Below are 26,031 nucleotides of genomic sequence, written 5' to 3'. Positions count from 1 at the left end.
AAGTCTGTTCGACTTCCGAAACGTTTGGAAACCAAGAGGCGGCTTCTGGTTGGTTTCTGATTGCGCAGGCGTGCTAGAAACGATAGTGGAAGCCGCACCGGGCATTTGGCTTCCAAAAAAACATTCGAAAAACAGAACACCCGCTTCTGGTTTTCGATCTTTCGGGAGCTGAAATGTTCGACTCCAAAGGTATTCGGGAGCCGAGGTACTATAGCTGACTTTTAGAAGACATCTGAAGGCAACCCTGTTTAGGGAAGTTATTATATTATATTAATCACATGTTCATTCTTATCATAACGCTGTCCAGTCGAAATGCCTGATGTCTCTGATCCATAAACAAAACAGAAAAGCATGAGTGGAAATGGAACTCTCTTTTGTACTTCCATCTGCTATTTAATGCAATAGGCCTCCAGTGGTGCAACGGGTCTGTGCGTCTGACTGTTAACCAGAGGGTTGGTGGTTCAAGCCTACCTAGGGACTGCTATGGGCAGAATTCCTGCATTGGAAGGGGTTGGACTAAGATGACCCTGGGGTCCCTTCTTTGTTTTTATTATTTTTGGCTTCCTTAATCTGGTCTTGCAAACTGAAAGGAATGAAAGCTTTTGCTTTCTGGAAATTATGATGTTGTGCTTTTGACTGTGCTGGTATTGCCTCACTGTTCTATAACTTACATAGTTTAACCACCTTTCATCCCTCTCTCTCCCCCCTCCCCACCTTTTTAGTTGGTTGCGCTATATGGTTGTGGCTGTGGGAAGAGGTTACTGCCCTTGCCAACTCCTAGGGTTGGGAAGAATCCGCGCTCTTATAATTTTGCATCGGAAGAATTCAACTTAAATAATCAAGTAATGAGGAGCTGAGGAAACTTAAAAGCGATTTTCCAAGGCCGTATGGCAAGTCTTGTAGAAAAGATACTAAAGAGCATCTAGAATTAGCTCCTGTTTTCCTCGGGGTTGCATCCGACTCTGAATTCTGTGTTTTTACAGCACTAACAGGCTGATGTTTACAACCTCTGGGCATATTTTTATTGTGGCCTTTGTTGTTGTTTAGTCGTTTAGTCGTGTCCGACTCTTCGTGACCCCATGGACCAGAGCACGCCAGGCACTTCTGTCTTCCATTGCCAGGGAGTCTTCTCTTCTCATGAGGTGGCCTCAGCTTCATGATCTGTCCTTCCAGTGAGCACTCAGGGCTGATTTCCGTAAGAATGGATAGGTTGGATCTTCTTGCAGTCCATGGGACTCTCAAGAGTCTCCTCCAGCACCATAATTCAAAAGAATTGTGGCCTTTAGTTGCTAATTATGTTCTAAGCTGCGTAATTGGTTCTTTAGCCCCAGTTTGAGCAGTTTTGCACTATGGTGAACTGTTGTGTTTTTTCCTTGACTTTTAACAGTCTTTTCATATAATACTGTCCAAAATTATTTGGTTGTTTTAAACAGTGTTAAACTGAATTGTATTGTGTAACTTGTGAATTGCCTTGGGAAGAATGGGGTTTTCCATTGAAATGAAGTATACAAATTTGTTAAATGATTGATTGATTGGATGGATGGATGGATGGATGGATGGATGGATAGATGGATGGAGCAATCAATAAATGATACTGGGTTGCTGGCATCACAGTCCTATACATAATCAGAAATAAGGCTCATTTAAGTATCACCATAGCTGTCTTCCTTTTTAAAGAAAGTATTAGCAACTTCCCAATTTTACTCTGTGCCTCCTCGGCTTTCCATTTCATCCAAATCTGTCATCAGTTGTGTCTCACTGAGCCGATCATTTTAGTCAGCAGTGTGCTTTGATTGCTATAATTGTGCTACAGAGAGAGAGAGAAACCTACATGGCAATTTAAATGCCTGTTTGATGGGGTTTGAAATACTGGACCTAGTTAACCCTACAGATCAAGCTTTGTAGAAGAAATTAAAATTATACATTAATGTTAATAGTTCTATTGAATACTCCTATGGCCCATGACATCAGTTTAGCTGCAAAGATAGCTTGCAAATGACTGCCAGCAGAACCAGTGAATTAATCCACCAGTGAAAAGAATTCTAAAACTAAGAATGCACATTCCAATTGGTACACCTCATTGGTACACCTCATCTTGGTTTCCTACAGAACTGCAATCATGCTCAGTGTTCAGGTTTCTGAGAAACTCAGTTTTCTAAAGAGTATGGAATCAAAGAGTAGTATGAAACAGGTGTTCTTTCTCTTTGGCATATTGTTCTCCTTGTTGCTCTCTTAGACCTTGAGCTCTACTGAAGACGGTGTGTACTTTAATTCAAGGAGAGACGGGAGGTCTGTTCAACCTGGCATCTCCGCGCCAATAACAAAGTGTGGGTCCTTATCTGAGAGATGTTGTTTGCAGGTGATGCAGCCTTTACAGTGCACTCCGAGGAAGCTCTATAGAGTCTCATCAACCATTTTGCCCAAGCCTGCTGGGAATTCAGTCTTACCATCAGCCTGACAAAGACCAACATCCTGGGTCAGGACTGTTGGGATACTGCCAGGGAGTCCAAGGCATCAGGCAGCCATCCATGTTGTCTCCAGACAATCTCCCGGTCTCCCATTGGAACAGTATCAGTCAATTAGTGACACGAGCCTCAGACACCTTCCAGGACTCATGCAAGCCCTTTCTGCAGAGTTTCCACAATGGAAGATTCACCCAGAAGAGCATATTTACACCTTTATTCAACGTTGGTCAGAACAAAGGAAAAACATGACTGCTTGCGCTCATGTCGAGGAAACAGCCAGAAACAAAAGCTATATACAAAACGGAAACTCCCTGTGAGCAGGAAGTACGCAGGCTTGTGACACACAACAGCCTGTTCCCTTTTTAAGGAGGAATGGAAATATCCTAACAAGGACATCATCAGCACTCCACACATCAGCATTGGTGACCACCCTCTTGAGGGGGTAGATGCTTTTGTGTACCTGGGATCCGCCATAACTAGCAACCTCTCCATCAATGCTGAGCTAGACAAGCATATAGGCAAGGCAGCTACAGCAATAGCTCACTTCTCCAAAAGAGTATGGGAAAATGTGATGTTAACAACCAATACCAAGATGAAGGTCTACCAGGCTTGCATGCTGAGCACACTGCTTTATGGAAGTGAGTCGTGGATAACTTACAACTGTCAGGAGCAATGCCTCAACGCCTCCCACATGTGCTGCATCAGGGAGATTTTAGGCATCACATGGCAGGACAGAATCTCAAACAAAGGTATGCTCTCCCAAGCCCATATTCTCTCTCCTGTCTCAGCAGCATCTATGGTGGCTTGGTCATGTCCACAGAATGGAGGGTGGAAGGGTCTCTGAGGACACGCTGTACGGGGAGCTGGCTTCAGGCACTAGGCCCATTGGCAGACCAACTATGCATTGCAAAAATGTCTGCAAACGTGGCATGAAGATCAGTGCATTGCCTGGAGACAGTCACATTGTGCATCCATAGCAGTGAGCAGAGGGGGAAAGACCGCCAGGAAGAGAAGAAACGCCATGGTGCATCTGCAGCGGTGCAACCGAACACCTTTATCTGCCCCAGCTATTGCAAAGCATGTCTCTCTCATATCAGTCTCTACAGCACAACAGGTGCTGAAACCTTCCAACAGTTTGACTTCACCCGCAAAGGCACACTTCTCCGTTGTCTCTCGGGTCAGACAGATGTCAACCACGGGTGGAATTCAGTTTTGTACTATTATGAACTTTGAGTTAGCATAAGCATTGCAGTTTGTCAGATGGAACAATCTCCCTTTATCTTGCTGAGCTGTTCAGGGAGTTCTCCAGATCCCCCAGTGCCAATTTCGGGAGTGCAGTGGGAGGGTGGAGGGTGGAAGCCCCATTGTGTAAGTGGGGGTCCTTGCCCAGGGCATCTGCTGATGGGGTCTGTTGGACGAATCTCGCCCCATGTTTCCAGTACTCACAATTATGGGAAACAGTTTAAAAAGTTGAAGCTGCACCACAGGGAAAACGAAGCAGGTGCTCTTCCATTGAGCTTCAGCCCTTCCCAAAGCAGTTTCTCCCAAAGGAGTTCCTCCAATGGCCCAGCACAACTTGGCAGGCCAGGGGAGGACCATGGCAGGCTGGACATGGTTTGCAAAAGCCTCATTGTGCAGGTGCACCAATGAGAGCAGAAGATCAGATCCACCAGTGCTTCACAGCTCTGATATCACCGCCCCCACACCACCCCAATAAGCAGCACTGATGTCTCTGTAGGGAGGGTGCTGGCTGCAACTGAGATGGAAGTTCCAGGCCAGTCCACTCCCTTGTGTGCTACTTTTCTGCTTGCAGGGTTTTTTAAACATAACAACAACGATGATGATGATGCAGGGATGTGGTCAAAAATACTATGTTTCCCCTACCTACAGACTGAAGTCCCGGGAACTCCATTCTGCCACTGTGGATCACCACAACCCTATTCCCCCAGTCTACCTGAGGCCACCCATCAAATGTACAGCAATGAAGTATAGAGGCTTAAGTGTAAGATGCACATTCTAGACATAATCATACATTCTGAAATTCTTTAATGCATAGTTCTCCTAATAGATGTGTAATTTATGTCTTCAAAGCTTTTTGAGAATTGGGAGTATAGTTGTTCCACCACCACTGCCCCACCAAAGTAGGAAATCCTTCAGTTTTCTGCAGCTGTATAAAACTGCGTTTGATTACTTTGTGTATATAAACTGTGTTCAGCATTATAAAGTAAAACTGTCAGATTTGGGGAATCATTATGCATCCTCCCCCCCCCCATTCCCCATCTACATATCTCCTTTCTGCTTTATTTATTTTTCCCCCCAGTAGAGGAGGTAGCAAAATTGCCTTGATTTCTTTGAAATGGCATTCTTTTAAATGTGGGCTTGTTTTTATTTCAGTACAATACTAAGAATTTTCTATAGAAAAGAGATGTGAGTATTTGAAAATGACACCATAGCAACAAGGCTCAGATTACATTCCAGAATTGCGTTTTGACATTAAAGTGGTGGTTGTGGGGTGATGGGCTGAGTTTTTTAATCGGGGGAAATTCAGATCATTTCCCCAAGACAATCCAAGGCTTTGAAAAATGCACACACACACTCATTCTACCAGAGGAAATTGTATTAAGGGGGGGGCGGGAGGTGGAATATGGGCCGACATTTTTATGGCAGACATAATGTCACAAAAAAACTGGGTATCTATCCCACACCTGTCCCTCCATAGTGTCAGAACTCACTCAGTTTCAGATGAGTGAGGCCTGTAAGGGGAGAGGGAAATGTCGTCCTTATAAACCCAGTATTCCCCAACCTGTTGTTGTTCAACTATCGTTTGACTACAGCTCCCATCTAGGGATATATCAACAATGCCTCACTCTTCCGACATTCATTTGCACTTTCATGAACTATTTTATGTTCCACTGCAGTAGGGAGTTTTTTGTTGTTATTTTTTACAAGTCTTTCTCTGTTTCATTTCCCATTGATGCAGATATATATATATATATATATATATATATATATATATATATATATATATATATGCAGGTTTTGGTGTCCTCGGGTGTCTTCCCGTGTAAAAGTTGGGGTGTCTAGGCGACGTTTCGACGAGGTCTCACTCGTCATCTTCAGGCTGGTGCTTTCGGCTTCTTGTTACTGGAACAGAGCGGGATCTCAATGTTTGAGTTCCTATAAATACTGTAGAGGGGGTGTGGTGTCTAGCCTCCAATGTTCTGGGCAGAGAGGAAGTTCCCAGGCTAGTGTGCCTTTTCTTCTTTTGTTCCTTAATTACTTGAGAGATACCTTGAGTGATTTCTTGAGTGATATCCTGAGTACCACTTAGGTGGGTCATTAGGTGTGGATTAGTTGCTAAAGTCTTTGTGTCTTGACCTCTTGAACTTTGTGAAGAGTTTTCCTGAGAAGATGGCTGTATTGCACTTAGTTGTGCTTTGGCTTGGCTTCGTGTATAGGGGCGAGCTGTGGTTTTGTGGCTTGTGTCAGCCAGATCTGTGTAGGGATTGCAGGGGGGTGCAGCATCCGGAGGTGCCACCATGGATTGGCTACTGGATGGTGTCAGTAATTCATCTGTGGAGAGGGTCTGGGTTTGGGTCTGGTGTGGTTGATTGGTGTTGGCGTTCTGTGTGCCTCTGGATCTGGTGTCAGTTTTTGTGGGGAGGGCTAATTTCCAGATGTCTGGCAAGCGGGATGTGTCGTCACGCTTGTTCATGTTGTGAGGGTGTTTCTCTATCTCGATGGCTTCCATGATTATTCTCTTGTGGTGATGTTCCGTGTTAAAGAGCAATTTGGAATCTGCAAAATTAATTTCGTGTCCTGTTTCTTTCATGTGTTGGAAAAGAGAGGAAGTTTTTTCTTCTTTTTTGACGGCATTCTTGTGTTCTGCGATACGTGCATTTATTCGTCTGTTTGTTTGTCCAATGTACGTGGCTGGGCAGACTTTGCAGGGTATTTCATAGATCCCTTGGTTTTCCAACTGGATTTTATCCTGAATGAATTACTGACACAATGAATTACTGACACCATCCAGTAGCCAATCCATGGTGGCACCTCCGGATGCTGCACCCCCCTGCAATCCCTACACAGATCTGGCTGACACAAGCCACAAAACCACAGCTCGCCCCTATACACGAAGCCAAGCCAAAGCACAACTAAGTGCAATACAGCCATCTTCTCAGGAAAACTCTTCACAAAGTTCAAGAGGTCAAGACACAAAGACTTTAGCAACTAATCCACACCTAATGACCCACCTAAGTGGTACTCAGGATATCACTCAAGAAATCACTCAAGGTATCTCTCAAGTAATTAAGGAACAAAAGAAGAAAAGGCACACTAGCCTGGGAACTTCCTCTCTGCCCAGAACATTGGAGGCTAGACACCACACCCCCTCTACAGTATTTATAGGAACTCAAACATTGAGATCCCGCTCTGTTCCAGTAACAAGAAGCCGAAAGCACCAGCCTGAAGATGACGAGTGAGACCTCGTCGAAACGTCGCCTAGACACCCCAACTTTTACACGGGAAGACACCCGAGGACACCAAAACCTGCATTCCTGTACCCGTGAAAATCTACGAAAGCATATATATATATATATATATATATATATATATATATATATATATATATATATATTCATGTGTCTCATAGCACACTGTAAAGACACATACAATTTGTTGTTTAGTCGTTTAGTTGTGTCCGACTCTTCATGACCCCATGGACCAGAGCATGCCAGGCATTCCTGTCTTCCACTGCCTCCCACAGTTGGTAGCTTCGAGAACACTGTCCAACCATCTTGTCCTCTGTCGTCCCCTTCTCCTTGTGCCCTCATGGAACAGGGTTTTGTAGCAGCAGCAGCAGCTCCCCCCTCCCAAAGAAAAACCTCTCTGAGTCTGTTTCATATCACTATATCATGCAGTATGCCCCAAAATTCTCCCAAGAGATCTTTCTGATTCTTTCGGGAATTTGCAATTAATAATTTTCACATCACAAATGCAGAACAGAGCTGTCTGAAGAGCTTTACTTTGTGGCCTGAAAAGTATGTTTGATGCTGATATTATTATTATTATTTACCCCCCAAAATCCTTTGAAGTTAGCTTCAATAGAAACATTTACCAGAAAGGAGGAAAAAAATCTTAAGTATGATCCCAGCGCAGTGATTTTAATTATTTTGATAAAGTAGCTGATTTTAATCTCGTTGACCTCAGTGGAACTAAAATGACTGAAATCAAAGAACTTTGACATTAACTAGGCTGTGGATTATGTTTGCTAATTTCACTATTTTATTAAAATAAGTATAATTAAAATTTCATTATAAGACTTTTCTCTCTGGTCATTCAATGCTCTGTATAGTAAATGTTCAAATTAAACTTTAAAATGTAATTACAGGCAAATGGTATGGCATATTCATTTAACCATAGCTAAGAGGTCTAGATCAGGTTTTAAGATCCTCTTTAAAAAAAAACCAAACATGGAGAACCTGTGGCCTTCCAGATGTTGTTCCAACTCCCATCAGCTCCAGCCAGCATGATCAATGGTCAGGGATAGCGAGAGTTATAGTCCAACAACATTTAGCTTAAAATACTTAAATCTCACCTTTGAACTTTAGGTCCCAAGGCAGTTCATGTGCTCTCTTCTCCCATTCCAATCACTGATTGCATGCAAATTAACCCCTCCCTGTCTTTCTGTGACTATGACTTAAGTTATATTAGCACCAGTGTTAACAATATTGAATCATAAACAGTTTCTCTCTGAACCAGGATTTATTAGTGTCAGTGTGCAGGCAAGTAGGGTCTGTTTTGGTGGGAAAGAGAGCGGTCTCGTGGCTCACTCCTAATCTAGTTTCAACCAGTATTAAGAGATTGATAGTGTTGTTTCTACACCAGCCATATGTGTTTATGTTGTAGGCTTCATGGGGCTTTATTTTACACCCCCCCCCAACCCTCAAAGCTTTTAATCAATAATCACATTTGGCATAATATGATCAGCCCTGAGTGCTCACTGGAAGGACAGATCCTGAAGCTGAGACTCCAATACTTTGGCCACCTCATGAGAAGAGAAGACTCCCAGGAAAAGACCCTGATGCTGGGAAAGATGGAGGGCACAAGGAGAAGGGGACGACAGAGGACAAGTTGGTTGGATAGTGTTCTCAAAGCTATGAACATGAGTTTGATCAAGCTGCGGGAGGCAGTGGAAGACAGGAGTGCCTGGCGTGCTCTGGTCCATGGGGTCACGAAGAGTCGGACACAACTAAATGACTAAACAACAACAAACAAATAATATGATCTGATTAGAATGTTTCATCTAGCATCATCATTTTCAAACAGTGCTCTTGGAGCTGGGTGACAGATGAAAATTAGCCCAATAAACCTTATTAGAGGGAATAATTTTGCCACAGTCCTGAAGTATTCCTGCACTCCAGCATTTATATAAATTTCCTGTTATTGCACAGGAAATAGATGGAACAGCCTTTGCTTACCTTCATGTAATACCCGAGCTCCTAGAACTAGAAAAAAAGGAGGGGACTAAAATTTGTCTTGAATTAGACCAAGCAAGACAAACTAAACTTTATACAATAATAATAATAATAATAATAATAATAATAATAATAATAATAATAATAATAATAATAATAATATATCTATGACAGAGAAAGGAAATGCATATACACAGAGTGGGGGATATCTAATATTTAATATGATAAACTTGATTGAGATTTTTAATGGATGTAAGTTTATTTGCCAAATAAATAAATAAAAATGAGAGGCATGTATATAATAGGCAGGTAGTTGTGCAAGGTATTTACCTCCAGCTATCTGACATGGGAAAGTACAGCCAGTGGCGTAGCGTGGGTTGTCAGCACCCGGGGCAGGGCAAGTAATTTGCACCCCCTAACCCGTGGATTTGCGCACCCTAACCCTAACCCCCAGATGTTGCGCCCCCTAACCCTAACCCCCAGATGTTGCGCCCGGTGTGGCCGGCCCCCCCTGCACCCGCCACACTACGCCACTGAGTACAGCCCCAAACCCATTTTAGGATTCTGACCATTCTACTTCCCTGTGCCACTAGTATAGGCAACTGAGTCTCAGCAAAGTGCAAATATTATCTGGGAGCCAGATATTATGTTGTAGTATACTGCCCATTTCCTTCTTCCTGGTTTGTTCTGAAGCTTGTGTACATCCTTCTCAGTTTATATGTAACAGGCAACTTTAGTACATAGGTGCTGGGCCCCTGGGATCGCTTGGTGCCGGAGCACCCACAGAATTGCCCATGAAGGGGCCAGGCACCCACAAATTTAAGTGCCAGGGCCATGCACGCTGCTTGGCACCCCTGCTTAGGTAAATATACCCATGTGGGCCACGGATTGGCAGAGCTCGCAAGTTGAATTATAATGCACTTCTCAGGTTAATAAACCAAGATATATTACATCCAGATCAGAACAGTGAGGTTGCTAATCTTTCAGCTAAGCACTCATTTGATTACATCAAAACACAACCAGCTTAATTTTCAGTCCACATTTACATGTATATGAATCATTACTCTCAACATACATACGGAACGCAGATATAGTTTGACAATGTTTCCTTATTTACTTTATATAGTTTTTCCTACCAGAATGTTGCTGAGAGCTGAAATACCAACTCAGAAGTTTGTAGATGAAACCAATTGTATTTCAGTTTTGCACATATCCTAACTTTGTGGCTCAGGGGACATCAAATGATGCTAACACAAATCACAAGCTGTATATGGTCCTGCAGGGCTCCATGATGTGACAATACTGACTTCATAAAATCTGAGAATAGGTGAGCAATGTCTTAGGAGAAGGACCATTGCAACCACAGTGTCCATAGACTGTGTATTTGGGCTCCATAATCTTTTTAAAATGACAACTCTTATTTTGGGTCAGATCCATAGCCCAACCTGCTTAGCCAAGACAACATTATGCAAAGCGATGTTCTGCTACTGTGATAGAAAAAATACTAAATTAAGAGCATAATTTACTAGGTGTGTTTGCTTAGAAGTAAGTTGTGTTAACCCTTCTTCCAGGAAAGTAGTTATAGGATTGTAGCTTAAAGGTACTTTCTAGAAAATTTATGATTATATTTAAAATCATATAATGTTCTTAAAAAGAGACAGAGAGGTAGAACTGCAATATTATGAATTTGGATCCTGACATTTTACATTGATTGTACAATTTACCGTCTAGTACAATCGATTTTGCAATGTGCTCTATCGTTTTTATTTATAAGGAGTCACTTCTTATCTCAGTGGTGGATGAGATTTTGTTCAGTGTGGTCCTGCCTGTGTATGGATTACCCTTTCCCCTGTGTTCAGTTTTTAAACACCCACCCTAGTATCATAACAATGGTTAGTTCTGTATATTTTAGAAGAGTCTTCTTTCATTTATGGAGAGATCTATCCACTGCTGTTCATACCAGATTCCAGCAGTTGCATGGAGATTCAGGCATTTGTCATCTTCAGCCTATTTATTTCCACAGCAGCTGTTCTGCTAGAGATTAGGCTGTGAATCTAACCCCCCCCCCCCCGAATCTTCATTAATACAAATTAATCATCTGATCATTTTCTTCCTACCGGAGCATTTGATTATCTCAAAGCACCCTCTACTTTTATATGCAAATTTTGTCCTAAGCTTTGCAAAAAAAAAAAAAAGGCATAGCAATTAAGCAAAGCAAGAAAAGGTGAGGGATTTCTGATTCAAATCCTTTGCAGTTGATAACAGTAACAAAAATTTTGGTAACTTCATTAATATTCTTTTCACTGCACACACACAATTGATTTTCAAACAATCAAAATACTCCCATGTTGCTCAATAACTTGATGGATATTAATATTACATATCTTTTAGTCAATGTGTCTATTTAAAAAGTCAGTCGAATAGGTGGTTATATCTATTAATGGTATAATATAGGTAGTTCCACATACCTGGATTCACATTTTAGATTCACCTGAATGAATCGCAGCGATCATATTTAAACAGGTATGCCTGTATTTATGGTAACATTGACTTGTTACTTTCTCCTCCATAGGAATGTGTACAAGTTCTAACCTGAGGACATTTGTGTACAAGACATTCAGGAGCGCTGCTATATGAATGAATTAGCCTAGAGGCCTTCCATAAAACATCATTATACATAGGTCCCAAAGCTTATCCAAAAGTTTGTGCCTCCAACTGTTGACCTATGTTGACACCTGTGCATATATGATGTAAGATTCATTTTTATGGGGGAAGATGCTGGCAGCATTCTTACAGTTCCCCCCAACCATGGTTTAGAGAGTTGGACTCAGCAATGAGCTCAAGCATTTCACACATGTTGTCTATTCAGATCATTGTTTCCAAAATGCCTGAACAGCAAACTGGCTTGAGTGGGTGGCTTTCAACTCATTTTTACTCAGAGGGAGCGACATTGAAATTAATGAACATGAGTTAGCTAAGTCTATTAATTTTGATGGGTCCACTCTTGAGTGAAACCTAGTTGAATACCACCCAATGAGCCCTCCAAACCAGGATGGTTCAGTCAGGAACATAGGAAGCTAGCCCGGTCCACCTAGCTCAGCACTGTCTACACCATGGGTGGGGAATTGGCCCACCCCACTCACCAAGGGTTTGAGACCCATCAGCTATCTTCACCTGGTTTAGCCAATTTGTCAAAACTGTTCCCAGGGTGCAGCTGCTTTCTCATGCTGACAGCTTCTCTCACTACAGGTGAGAGCTGAATGTAGAGTAGGAATGCAGTCTTAGATCCTCTGAATTTCCATAATACATTTCCACAGGAGAGGTAGGAGTGCTTTATGCGTTCTAAAGTTACCATTCCATCACAGATACTATGGCTGCTTTCATGACCATCCTCCAAACTGTGGTTTGGGGAAGTGAGCATTCCCGTCTTCCTTCCTATGTCCTCCTTGACTCTTACTTGCCACACAGCCCAGGCACAGCCTTACCACTTCAGCAAAAAGTAGGGACCGCTATGCCCCTTAAAAAATGAGGTCCAGTCCAAGTGGTAGTGATGGTAAGGGACCATTTAGATTTTTCACTTGGGTGACTACTACGATAACATACAAATAAGGGAAGCAGTGAATAAATTATGTGTTTCCTATATTATGAACATTGTGATTCACCTGATCCTGAGATGGGAGCAGGTGTGAGTATTAAAAAGGAATTTAAATTAGGAAATATTAGTTGCTTGAGGAAAGTACCAGCTGAGAAATGCTTCTCAAGACAGAGTGTACATTTTGTCCAGATTCACCAGCAAGGCCATTGAGACGGAAGACAGTTTTGTCAGAGCACTGTAGCCATTTTGGGGAAGAAGAAGAAGAAGAAAACAGATCAGTCGCTTCTCATTGTTTGTCTACGTACTCTACCTTCGCCTCTGGCAAACAGGTTTTGCAAATCCTTTGTGTTATTTCCAGGACAAAAGAAAACAAAATTCTGCAAAAGTACAAAAGAAATGTAACTATACAGTGTTCTCTAGTGGGTACATATGCTTGGATGCTAACTAAGCACCTTCAGATTGAAGGACTTAATCTGTGTTAGTTTCTGTTTCTGCCGCTATGCAGTGCTTGGAGTCACAAGACTCTGTTTTGCATTCCAGACTTTCCACACTGTTGGAAGTCTCACGGGAGACGGATGTGATGTTTTCTGGTTTCCTGTTCCTTTGTGTTTCATTTGCTCTCTGTTCTCACAGAGAAAGGATGTTTCTTTTCTGTCTTTTATTAGGAATAAAACTCTTTAGCCATGTAGCTCATACTGTCTCGTCCTTCCGCATGCTGCTGTATACTCTGCGTAATGGGGGAACGTGCTTGGAGCCTTATCAAAGGCTCAGGTCGTTAATCATCATCGGATGAGCTTTATCAGCTCAGTAACGGAACGCAAGTCTGACATTCTGATCTCACTGGCACAATGGAAGAGATATATACACAAATATTTAGAATGTTTATGTGTTTTTTACTTTTTTGCTGGTTTTAATTTTGTGGTCGTTTTTACCAATAATCTTACTGTTTTATTGTTTTTGTAAACCTCTTTTGAGGGTTTCTACAATCAAGCGGTATACAAATTTTATGAAATACGTAAAAAATAAAAATAAAGCAGGGAAGATATCCAAAACGGACATATAATTATAAAAAGGGCAACATGATTGGCAGCTGTCAAACCAGAGGCCCAATCTGGTCCCCAGCAAGGCTGCTGAATCCAGTGGGGCTCTTCTTTCTGTATGCTGTGCTTTCTGAGACACAAAGGCAAAAACATTCTAAACACTAAAGTTTTGCACCCACTGCCTCTCACACCCCATTCTTCAGCATTGTTTTGTTGCCTCCTGCAATCTGGCACCCAGTGGGCACACCACCCTAAAACCACCTCTGTCCTGAACCTCCCACAGAGGCAAAAGAGGTTCTTCCAGAGATCTTTCCATATTACACACCCTGTCTGCTCACTCCTTGTGTGAATGCCAAGGTTCAGACAATATAGGAATCAAAGGAGCATCAGCGTGGGGAATTTTGCCAAAGCCTCAGCTGCTGTTCACTTTGAGAAGAATGGGAATCTAATGGTGTCTAATTCTTCTGATAGAGAATAGCCCATGTTTCAGACTCTTCATCATCCTGTGCTCAGTTCAGCGCAGTGACCCTGATAAAACCTAGTTGTGCACTAGAATTACAGTGTATTCAAATGCTATTTGATGATAGCCATTTAAGCATTCTTGATAAACCGTATTGGGGACAATGGCTACAATGAACTGGACAAAGCCAGAAAACAAGCCTACCTTTCATACATTCACACCAGGAGAGTACTTAACCTGCATTATTTGTACTCTTTTTGTGTAGGAATAATTTTCGTTCTGAAGTGCTAAATGTGGTTGCTAAGCAAAAGAGGAAAGCAGTCAATCGATAATTTAACTTACTCAAGTTTTACTTTGTAATTTCGACAAAGTACAGAAAAGTTTGTATTCTGAAGGTGACGATTGGTCAGCAATCTTAAGGCTTGAATGGATAATCATCTAAATGTGTTGCTGTTGTGAAATCTCTGTTGTATTTTTAGGTTTCCTTTATCATATACCTGTCACTCTAGATTTCTTGGAACCAAATTATGGTTGTTGAAAGGCTGGGAACTTTATTGTCCTAGAGACAATGATGTGACGTCGATCTTCTTGCTTGTTTACAAGCTGACATTTGGTTTAAAATGCGATCTTGGTATCTGGGCAATTTTGAGTATTTACCTATAAATACCTACCAAGAAAAGGTATTAGTTTCTAGTGCTCTCGCTCTCGCTCTCTTTTTGCAGCTGACAATGAAAGAGCACTTTCTTACCTTTTTGCAGCTCAGTCAATGTTGGTATTTTGCATCAAGACCTTCTGCTTTAAAGAATCAATTCTTTCTGACTTAAAGGAAGAATTAGTGAGAGCCAGGGCAGCAATAGCCAATGTGGCACTCTCTAGATGGTGCTAGCATCAAAGGATGATGAGAGTTGTAGTCCAACAAGATCTGGAGGGTACCATGTTGAATGCATCCGCTATAGAGTGATATCCAGGAGTCAAACATAGAGGAGGCCAATTGAAATAAATTGACCTAAGTCAGGCCTGCTCAGCAGATCGATCGCGACCTACTGGTCGATCGCAGGATGCATCTGGTCGATCCTGATCGATCTTTGTACCCCCCAACAAAAAGAAAAAAGCTCAACAACTTTGGCTCCAGTGACAGTGAGTAGATCACTGCCAGTTTTTTGTTTTTTTAAAATAATATTTATTAAAGTTTCAAAAAAAAATTACAAGACTAAAAACAGAGAAAAGAAAAAGAAACAAAAAATACAAAATACAAAAAAACTAAAAACAATTAAAAACAAGTCAACTTTTCCATGTCTTAACTTTCATTTACTTGTTTCCCTGACCTCCTCACACCTCCCTGTACGCCGGCTCCCTCGGCCAATAAAGCGAGATGAGCGCTGCAACCCCAAAGTCAGTCACGACTGGACCTAATGGTCAGGGGTCCGTTTACCTAATATCCGGTGGCATATGAATGTACCGGTACTTCCATTTGCACAAGGAGACTTACCCTTCCTCTCTTCACCCCTGTTCTGCCCCCAGATCTGTTCTAAAGGGTTAAGAGATCCTTTGGAGCAGATTTTGGGAGCCTTCAAAGAGGAGGGGAGGAAAGGGAAGTCCTGTTGGGCAAGTGTGTTGCACAGTTGGGTGGAAATTATTGGGATGTCACCCACAGATAATGGCATTGTGGGAAAGATATAGAAATTCATATATCCATGAACAAATTATTGATGGATGCAATCAAATCACGGAAGGCAGGAAAGCAAGAATTCACATTGCAAATATGTCTTGTTAACACTAAACAAGAGACAAATCTTCATCTTCATCTTTCTAATAATTGCTCACCCAGACCTGCTATATGTATTAGAAATATCAATGTGTATCAAAATCTGTTTGAAAACAAAGGTCAAAAGAAAATATGTGATGCAATATAAGAAATAGAACACAGAGGGTAAGGCATAAAGAGTTTATAGACTTTTAGACACAATTTGATGTCCTGAGCATAGATTAAAAAACACACAGAGGGTGTAATAAGCTGGTCTTGTTTCAAGACAAAATGGGGGGGGGCGGAGACATAATGATGACGCAGATTTTGGAAGCCTAAGTAAATGGTACCATTCTTCAAGGTAGACTAAGGCAGTGATGTAAATGCCTTGTTAATACAGACCTGGAAGGAACTGTTGAAGATATTGTCCTACCCCTTCCGAAAGCTGGAAGGAGACTGAGCAATTTAGAAGGTAGTAGATGACGAACCACATGGAACTCCATGATTAGAAGCATTGTGCTTTGATTTGGGTTCTGACCCATATTACTCCAAGCATGTTTAGAAAGTGGGAAATGTCAATTCTCAAGATTTCTAATTAATTTTAGTAAGAAGACTCACCCACTCACAGAATGTTCTGTTGTATTTTAGATTCATGGGGTTCTTTTAGATTGTCAACTTGTGGGTAGGGTCTGTCTTGTTTTGGTTCTATGGCTGAAGAGTGGAGTACAAATACTCAAAACAAAATAAAATTAAAATGAAATGAAATGAAACCCACCTCTTATTCCCAGAATCTACATGACATTCTGGATTATAGTGGATCTGTTTTACTCCAGCTTGTTTTAAGCCGATTCAAGCTTTATTTCCCTGGGGCGGTTTTCATTTGCTCCATAGAAGATGGAGCACTCAGGAACAGGGTTTTGATCCAACTTCCTCACCACCTTCTAGCTGTGCTTAAAATTGAGGTCATGGTTCTCCAAATATTCGTGCCCTATTTCAGTTGCAGTCCCTGCCTAAATTAAACAAACCTTTGGCAGACTGTCTCCCCTTCTAAGAATTTCTAGTTTGGTCACATTGTAGATGCCCTTATTTATTTCTCAAAGCATTCGGGTTATTAAAAGTGGCTTATTACAGGTTGACATATACTTTTGGGGATATTGCACATTTAATCATCTGCCGCATGTCCTCCAGACAGGGAACAATGTCACCCTGCTTTTCGCATTAATAAATGACGTGCCATAGTATCAGAAAACTTGTTATTTGATACTTCAGGCTACAATTCTAACTCTGTTTATCTCAGAGCACTCCCCATTGAATTCAACAGAACTTACTTCTGAGTAAGTCTCTGTCCATTGCACTGACACTATACAAATATGTGCGCCTCTAATTATAACCTTATTTACGTGGATGAGGGCTCAGGGAAGGTAATCTGTGGTTCAGTATTGATACTGTACAGTTTTTTCCCCCCTATCATATAGATTCCTGGCACTTACACCAGAGCATTGCTTTCATCTCCTCCCCATATTGTTTAAGAGGCTCTTTGAAGCACTAGAAAAATTCAGTAATTTCAGAATGAACAACACCTGGCAAAACACCTCTTTTCTCAAGTTTTTACAATAGCTTCCCACAGTGCGTGCTCTGATAAGCTCTGAAATCCAAGTGGCACACAGCTGATCAGACAACTGTTCAAAATATTGTTTGATTCCATTCTGTGCAAAGAACAAACTCTGTTCACACATTCCACTTGGGTGGCATAGTACTGATGTGAGAGCAAAATTGGCTCAGGGGTTTCGAAATGAGTGACTTTTTTCCCCAACCAATGAATGCATTTAAAAATTGTATAGTACAAAAAGTTCAAAATGGAACAAATGTAGGCCTTAGAATACTGCATGTGGCTGGGCCAGAATTCAAATAAATATGCTGATTTCTTTTCCCCCATGGGAATTGTTCGTGGCGAAGCAGGGGGTAGGGGGAGAGGTGGAAACAAAATGTATTTCTCCAATGTTTTTAATGTCTGTTCACAGCCAGCTAGGTTTTCCTGTCTGCTGCTTCTCCAGGGTTGTTTTCATTTTCCTTACAGCATGATTCCAGCCAGGGATGATGTAGTGAGCAAAACATTATCAGTGCGATGTAGCCAGTCCAATTTGGCTACAGCGCTAGACTAGACTGTAATCAAAGTGTGTACCCAACATGCATTTGACTGAGATTTATGGCTACTCCTAAAAATATCTGTTCTGTAATCTGGAGTGAATTACAATATAAAGATGCAAAATGCATAATAAAAATAAAAACAAGAACAACCCAATAACCCCACCCCCTCCCCAACACGTTTTAAAAGGGCATCAGATGTCAATCAAGGGCATCAGATGTCAATCATCCAAAGGTCTGGTTAAAGAGGAATATTTTGCCTGACGCATAAGGGTGTATAATGAAGGCTCCAGGCGAACCTCGCCGGGGAGACCATTCCACAATCCCGGAGGCCACTGCGGAAAAGGCCAGTTCTTGCGTTGCTACCCTCTGGACCTCTCATGGAGGAGGCATTCGAAGAAGGGCCTCGGAGGATGAACTCGGGGTGTGGGAAGGTTCATATTGGCTAAACCTATTTGGTGTTTCGCAACTTTCTGACTAGTTGCAGGACCTTAGCCAGATCTAGCAGAGTACACGCAGAATCCACGGAAGCAATTGGCAACTTGGCTGCAGACAGGATAGACAAAGCAGGAACCAGGAACTTGTAGTTAGGTGTTTATTATATACAGTGGACTATTTACAGGAACAGATCACGGATCTTTTGCTAGCTCTCTCTGACACGAGTCACAACTCCTACACTGACACAGAACTACTGAACTCACAAACTCTAAACTAACAGTTAGTAGGCCATTAATTATCACTCCCTTGAGAGAGCTTGACCAATCAGGGAGCGCTCTCCATGTCTCTGTTATCTCCAGGCAGACTTACTCCTTCAGATTGCCTTCTGGCTGTCTGCCAAACCTTAATTGACTCTGTGTGAGTAGCTGCACGTACACAGTTTCCCAACAATGGAGAGATGCTCAAACCACCTTGCCCCAGGGAGCAACCTGGCCACTGAATTCCGCGCTAGCTGAAGTTCCCAAACCACCTTCAGAAGAAGCCCTACGTTTAATGCATTGCAAGAATCGTATTTAATGTGGGAGTTACTCCATCCCCTTGATCATTCTGGAGATGCCAGAGACTGAACCTAGGACATTCTGCATGAGGAGCATGTGATGTTCCTTGGGCCTGTGGCACCCTGGAGGTTATAGTTAAAGAAATTTCATGGTGATTTCTAGGTTCAGTACTCCTAGTTTCTGCATCTGTCAGTGTGGATAATCATAATTTTTGCATGTGATTAAAAAGTTTTTATTTTCCTAAAGAAGAGAATCCACATGGTTTTTTTGCTTTGTTTTTCTACAGAGAATGATGAGGTCCTCAGTTTTCCATATGTTTATCCTGAGCATGGTGGCAGTAGATGTCATTGTTGCGGCTAGCAATTATTACAAGGGAGAGACTTTTAAGAGCCAATACGATGAATTCTACCTTGCAGAGGTGAGTGCCTTGAAATTGCCACAGATTTTCCTCAATAATAAAAAGGTAAGTGAGCCCAGGCGAATGTCAACCAATTTTGAAAGTGTGCCATTTTGTATTATTATTATTATTACTCTTAAAGCGCAGTTAGAATCCTTTACTGATTTGTTCTTTTCTTTTTTTTCTTTCATCAACTGACAAGTTTGCCCCACACTTTTCTGAAAGAACATTTCCTCACACAAAATCACAGTAATAATTAGCTCAGACAGGAGGGTACCATCAGCAGGCCATACCCATATTTTATTTAATTTTTTCATAACAGGAGTATAGTAAACGTAGGGGTTGGGTAAAATCATACCTTGGTTCTTTTCTTAAAAGGAAAAAAAAATTAATAATGTCACACCACAAACATAGCTAAGCTAATTTCAGGAAACCGCTTTTGTGCGGGAAAATATTTATTGCTTCAAAATGTACTTCACTTATTCCTTAATCGTGGCCTATGTAATTCCCCTGCACCAATATCACCTAAGTCAGTAGCAATATTTAACAGATCTTTCATGTTCTCATGATGTAAATGCACAGCCTAGGTACTTTCTGCATATGTGGAATTTTCCCCTTATCCCAGAAGAAGACGGACCACTCGTAGTTATTTAATTACTAGACAAATGCCCTTCATTACGACAGTGAAGATGTATGTATGTGGACTCTGGTGTCAAGGATGGAAAATAGGTTCTGTTCTTGGAGCATCTTTGCGGTCAGTACACACAGTACTTTCATTGTAAGAGGGAACGACGCCAAGTAACACACCAGAGAAATCCTCATCGTTGCACATTGTCCCGATCCAAATGCTCATTTGCAGAATATGATAATTTGCTAGTTGCTAGCGGACCAATTCTACTGCCACCCTTCCCTCTCATTCACACAAACGCTCCTGTTGACACCCTTGGTATTCCATGGGTCCTGACTATACGCCTTCGTCAGACAATGTTTTGTTTTGCTTTATTAATTGCCCATTTCAGTGCACTTTGCATAACTGCATTCCTAGCAAGCTCCCAGAGAATACAGAGGCCGCTGCTTTGTTCCAGGTACTCCCAGTTTGCTTTGTGGGACACAGCATTAAAAAAAGCTGTAGCGATAATAATATATATGTTACAGTACAGAGTCTTACGCACTGCCATTTTTCAAACAGAAAAAGAAAATGGCACATCAAACACTACCCTGCTCAAACATGAACAATTTGGAGTGCATAGGGTGATTGTCTCCTAGAGCGTTCTTGTAGGCTGGGTGGAAAATGTGCTTCTGGGTGACATCCCACACACTCCGCTTCCACAATCCCCTCCCCACCTTTTATAGTTCCTGAGAGGCATAGCTATTCTGGCACAAAAAGAGGTGACAGCATGCTGAACTGCAATTGTTCGAGTTACCACTTCACCACTCTCTGCTGTGTCAAGGTCTCCTTTATTACATGGCTAACAAGAACTACTGAAACACTCACCAGGGGTGCCAACTTGGATTCAGAGTCTTCTCTTGTAAATAATGGTACTCCTATCTCTAGTCTTTTTTAAAATAAAAAAAAGTCAGGTGTTTTTCAATTTAACAAAATGTTATGCAAACCTTTAGTGGTTTTGAGCTCCTTTGACAAGCATATAAAATGCAAATCATCCAGCCCACACAATTTTGGAACACACTGAAATAGGTTTAAGTCTGTAATTGTTAACATTCTCATAATGGAACAGGGAAAAGTGTCACCGTTCTAGAACACACTTTCACCATGATAGGTAACAATTGGAGAGCTTATGTGGGAGGAAGGGGTTGACAAAAATGTCCACGTTTCTTTGGGTTTTGTTTTACATGGATATATTTTTGATGTATAGCGTTCATGTTTCAAGTGACTGCTTTGCGGAAATTGTTTTGCTTGTCATATTTTTACCCTGCTTTTCAAATACAACTATTGTATCCAAAAGCAGCTTACAAACTAAAAAGACAAAGAGGGAAGAGGTAGAGGAGAGAGATCAGTAAAACCATGACAAAAATGAAGTGGTGATTGTAAACAGGCTCTTATATCTAGTTGGAGGAAACCACCTAGATGTTCCCTTGCTGATGTGTCACAGTATGTTTCTCATACATACATACATTCTCACACTGCAGTTGCAAAAGAAACCCTTAGTAGTTTGTGTAAACCTTGATGTGTGAAATCACCCATGTATACCTGTATTTTTGCGTGAAGCGTGACAGATACTGGACAGAAATATGAATCAAATTACTTGAGATAAAGGTCTGTATAAAAAAACCACCTTTGTTTACTTTAAATATTGACAGGATAACAAGATTTGATATGAGAGCAAAGGCCGTATAAATGAAACACAAAACAAAACCCCACAACAGCAGTAGCTGTAATAAGCAAAAACATATTTCAAAAGCTTTCTAAGGAGCTAAATTTTCTTTAAAATGCTTTGCGTGTGAAGACCCCAAGACATCCCAAAGAAAGACACAGTTGACACCAATATTAGTTTAAGGTTATTGGCATAATTTTTGCCACAACTTTATTGATTACAGAATGTGAGTTGGTTTGCTTAGGCATTGGTTCGACTAGCTACACCGACACCTCTGGCAGGGCAGCACTGACAACTGGACACTGGCAGAAGTCAGGAAGGGTAAACAGACTGGGGGAGCATTAGTCTTACCACAGACGCAACCTCACCCCAAAATGCTCCCAGCCGCTCTGGTGTGGCCCTAACCCCTGGAAGGGGATTGGACAAAAGCATGGCGAGCACCTGGATTCCTTTAACGGAATACCCTATTGCACATTGGGAGGGGCAGGTGTGACAACCTTCCCTCCACCACACCTTGAACCAATGCCTAACCACCACACCTTACAAAGTTGTGACGATTTGCTACACGGCAGGCGAAGCCCAAGTGGCACCAGCCAATCAGCCAAATGGGAAAATTCCTACCGGGCCCCTGCCCCAACAGCAGACAACCCACAACGGCATAGCAAGGTCAAAGCAAGACCCTAAATATAGGGAGGGTGAGAGGGTGATCTGATACACGAGGTGCTAAGAGGAAGCTTGATGCAACATGGTCCCTTGGCTGCAAATTCTATCAACCCCATTAGCCAGAATTGCCCCACCAACCGAGGGACCCAATCGGGTTGTTGTGGCTATCCAATGATCCCACCCACACAAACAAGTGAGGTCAATCTTAGTGATCTCACCGCAACTCGGTGATGAGGACACGATTTACCCATCTGATCGCTCTGAACTTGCCCAAGGGAAATAGAAGAAGCGTTTCTGGGAGATCTCTGAATGCCTGATCCGAAGACTTCACCCCCTTCTTATATGTTCCCCCAGGTTGCATTTACGGTCCTGTTTGATCTGGAAGCTCTTCTGAAGATCTGGTGCCTGGGATTTACTGGCTACATCAGTTCATCTCTACACAAATTTGAGCTGCTGCTGGTTATTGGAACTACTCTTCATATTTATCCAGACCTCTACCATTCACAATTTACATATTTTCAGGTACAGTTTATAAGGGAAAGATGTGATTTGAAATCATACATATGATTAGGTAGGAGTAAGTTCCATTGATGTTTCAGGTTCATTGGAAAATAGCCAGTTTGCCTACTTTATAAAGGTAAAATTAGATTGTATGTGTAGTGTGTGGCTGCCGTTGATAGCAGAGTCTCCTCTCTCTTTCTGCCCCTCAGTGCTAGTGATCTTAAATGTATGGCAGGATGCGAGTGCTTTTTGAGTTTCCTTGGCCTGCAAATGGCTGACATGGAATGGGAATGGGCTTGAGGTTGGGGAAACTCACAGCAGCACCATGTTGTCATATCAGATAGTTTAGCTGGCCAGATGTTATGAAGGATAGAAGTGGAGGAAATATAAATCTGTTTGCTTTCAGCAGAAGCCCATACATTAGGGCTGCCATACATCTGGAATTTCTCGGACGTACCCTGGATTTGTCAATCAAAAACAGCGCATGGGTGCAACTTTTGAAAATTGGTTAAAATGTCCAGGAAAACTTGGGCATATGGCAGCCCATATCGGAAGTGTTGGGGTGGGGTTTTTTTGGCAAATTTTGTAAAAAAAAAAAAGCTTAAAAACTTCATTTGTTTTGGAGATTTTGCAAAAGAAGCTCAACAACTTTTGTGTCTGGATTTTCACTTTATGAAAAATGGCAACCCTGCCATACATTACTCACATCTAATTGGGTGCCACAAGAGCTTTCCAAAGCTCCAGAGAATATCACTGCCACAGTGCTAAGCCCTGTAAACAAGGGCCCCTCCAACTGTCATTTTTATTGTGCATTCAAAATTATTTGTGCTCATGATGGTATCGGAACTATTATATATCGGAACTATTATACTGTTTGTACTGCAAAGGTTTTGGAGTGGACATACTGCTTTGATTACAGTAGATGCATGACTTGGAGCAGGGGTCAGCAAACTTTTTAAGCAGGGGGCCAGTCCAATGTCCCTCAGACCTTGTGGGGGGCCAGACTATATTTTGGGGAAAAAATAAATGAACGAATTCCTATGCCCCATAAATAACCCAGAGATGCATTTTAAATAAAAGGACACATTCTACTAATGTAAAAACATGCTGATTCCCGGACCATCCGTGGGCCAGATTTAGAAAGCGATTGGGCCAGATCTGGCCCCCGGGCCTTGGTTTGCCTACCCATGACTTGGAGCTTTCTGCTGAAATCTTGTAACTTTTCATGTTCGAGTGGAAGAGGGAAGGAACCCCACTTCTGTTGCACTATAATGCAAGTGTACTACTCAAAATGGCAATTGGGGCAGCATCACAGAACAACTCATAAAGTGGAATGATGTTTGTACGGTCCAATATAAATCCACCACTACTGCACTGATGACATGTTGCAGAATACACCCACAAAGTAACACTAGTTTGGAGAGGTTCTAGCTCTCCTGTCTGCCTGAAAATCAAATACATCTTCAGTAGTAGTATATGTGCTGCCGAAGCGAGCACAATACATCTTCAGATTGTTGGTGCGCATTGAACATAACACTACAAAGTCAGTCACTTTAAAGTCCCAATGATTAAAATGGGCGAGTTAAGCATGCGTTTAAATATTTTCTACTCAAGTCAGTGGACTTTTTTTAATATAAAAAAAAACCTATTTTGGCTGCATTGTGTTCCAGTACTTTTTTATTTGAAGGTCATGAAGATAAAAAAATCTAACTGAAACTCTTTTGTATATGTATATTCTTCAGACTGAAGGTTTTGTGCAGAAAGTAGGCCAGCATATGACACAGAAAGCCCCTACATTTGACTTCTATTGGCAATGGGAAAGCTTATTTAGCATAACCTATGAGCCTGTGTGATTCCTACATTGTTCCTGGAATATATTCTCAGAGCAAAGGAGAATCTATATTGAATTGTGCTTGTGAAGGTGAAATCTCTTACACTGATTAGCTGAGCTGGTACAATGGCTCAGAATTTTAAGCTGCATTGCACATAACATGGGAGTTGCATGACCAGACTCATTTTTCTCTACGTAAACCAAGTGTTGGTGATCCTAATTTGGATCGGTGATGGAAGAGAGGGGGAACCTAACATTTTGCCCCATGTCACAGCTATGTGCTAAACTAGAAAGCATGGAGACTGAGGGAGGACAATGTAGTAGTAGGCAGTGGACTGGGGCATGACTGAGAATGATAAACCTGAAGGAAGTATAGGCAGATACTGAGACTTGAGGGAAAGATCTGGGGAGGCAGGAAACTGAGACAAGAGGGAGCTAGCAAAGAAGTGGCTCTGAAGAAACTTCACAGCACTTAAATTAAAAATGGACTAGGAATTCCAGTCAGCAGAAAGGTGACCAAAGGATGTGGGGTGACATAGGCAATGATCTGAGAAGCAGAAAACTGAGGAAACGATTCGTGGTTGAGTTGGTGCTTGGAAACAGAATGAACTGTGAACTATTGGTAGAAAATGGGCAAGCAAGGGAGGGAGCCCTTCGTTTCTTTGAATTAACAAGGCAATTCTTTGGTGAGGAGCTTTCAGTCCTCAAGTACTGCACAATCAACACTTGCTACCAAATTTTTTTGTTTTTGCTTGTTCGTTTGCCAGCTAAGGCAGCTGCAACCCTTTTGCAGGTTCGGCAGGCACTTGGCATGAGAAAAATATCATTCAGAGAATATGGTTTCAGTGAGCTAAGCCAAAACAATGATTTCTGGAGATAGAAAATTGCAGTTTTCAACCATAGCCAATGAGGCGGCAAATTTCCCTTTTCAAAAATGAAAAAAAAAACTCAACTCACCCTCATGCATTATTGATAAACAAATTGAAATGAATGGCAAGTGATTAATAATACATAGAGGGTAAATAATGAATAGTGCGGATAAATCTTTTTAAAACTGTGAACGGGGTCCAGTCAACTGAAAAGAGTCATGTATTCCGAAATTATGGAAATCTGAACAGCTTTCCCCTATTCACTTGGTGATGATCTGCAAAATCCATCCAGAAAATATGTGCTAGCATCAAAACATCCTTGGAAAATATAAGGATTCTTTATTTCAACAAATGAGAATTTCCGGAGCTGATTGCAGTCAGAAGCATCAGGCTAAACTACTTGTGTGGCAAGCTAGATTTCTCAAGCATAAAACAATAAATCTTTGTTGCAGATCTCCTGTTTCAATAGGGCCTGAGCAAATAAAACATCAACCCAGCTTCCCCTTGCATTGTGTCC

The 26,031-nt window shown here is 41.7% G+C and overlaps 1 protein-coding gene across 11 annotated transcripts in view; it reads left to right on the top strand.

Annotated features, from left to right (window-relative positions):
• The window catches only part of NALCN (sodium leak channel, non-selective), a 198,226-nt gene that overhangs the window by 80,639 nt on the left and 91,556 nt on the right, over window positions 1-26,031 (top strand). For all 11 annotated transcript variants that reach the window (XR_014563381.1, XM_083735185.1, XM_083735186.1 and 8 more), the window contains 2 exons: window positions 19,207-19,338; window positions 22,668-22,835. Coding sequence is in view for 10 of the 11 variants with exons in the window: in XM_083735185.1 (XP_083591311.1) it covers window positions 19,207-19,338; window positions 22,668-22,835 (300 nt within the window). In the remaining variant the exon portion in view is untranslated. The remainder of the gene's footprint in view (window positions 1-19,206; window positions 19,339-22,667; window positions 22,836-26,031) is intronic.

This window comes from Podarcis gaigeae (genome assembly GCF_964106915.1).
Source record: "Podarcis gaigeae genome assembly, chromosome: 4".
NCBI classification, from domain to species: domain Eukaryota; kingdom Metazoa; phylum Chordata; class Lepidosauria; order Squamata; family Lacertidae; genus Podarcis; species Podarcis gaigeae.
Note: the sequence above shows the minus strand (reverse complement) of the source record. Positions and strands in the feature narration are given on the sequence as shown.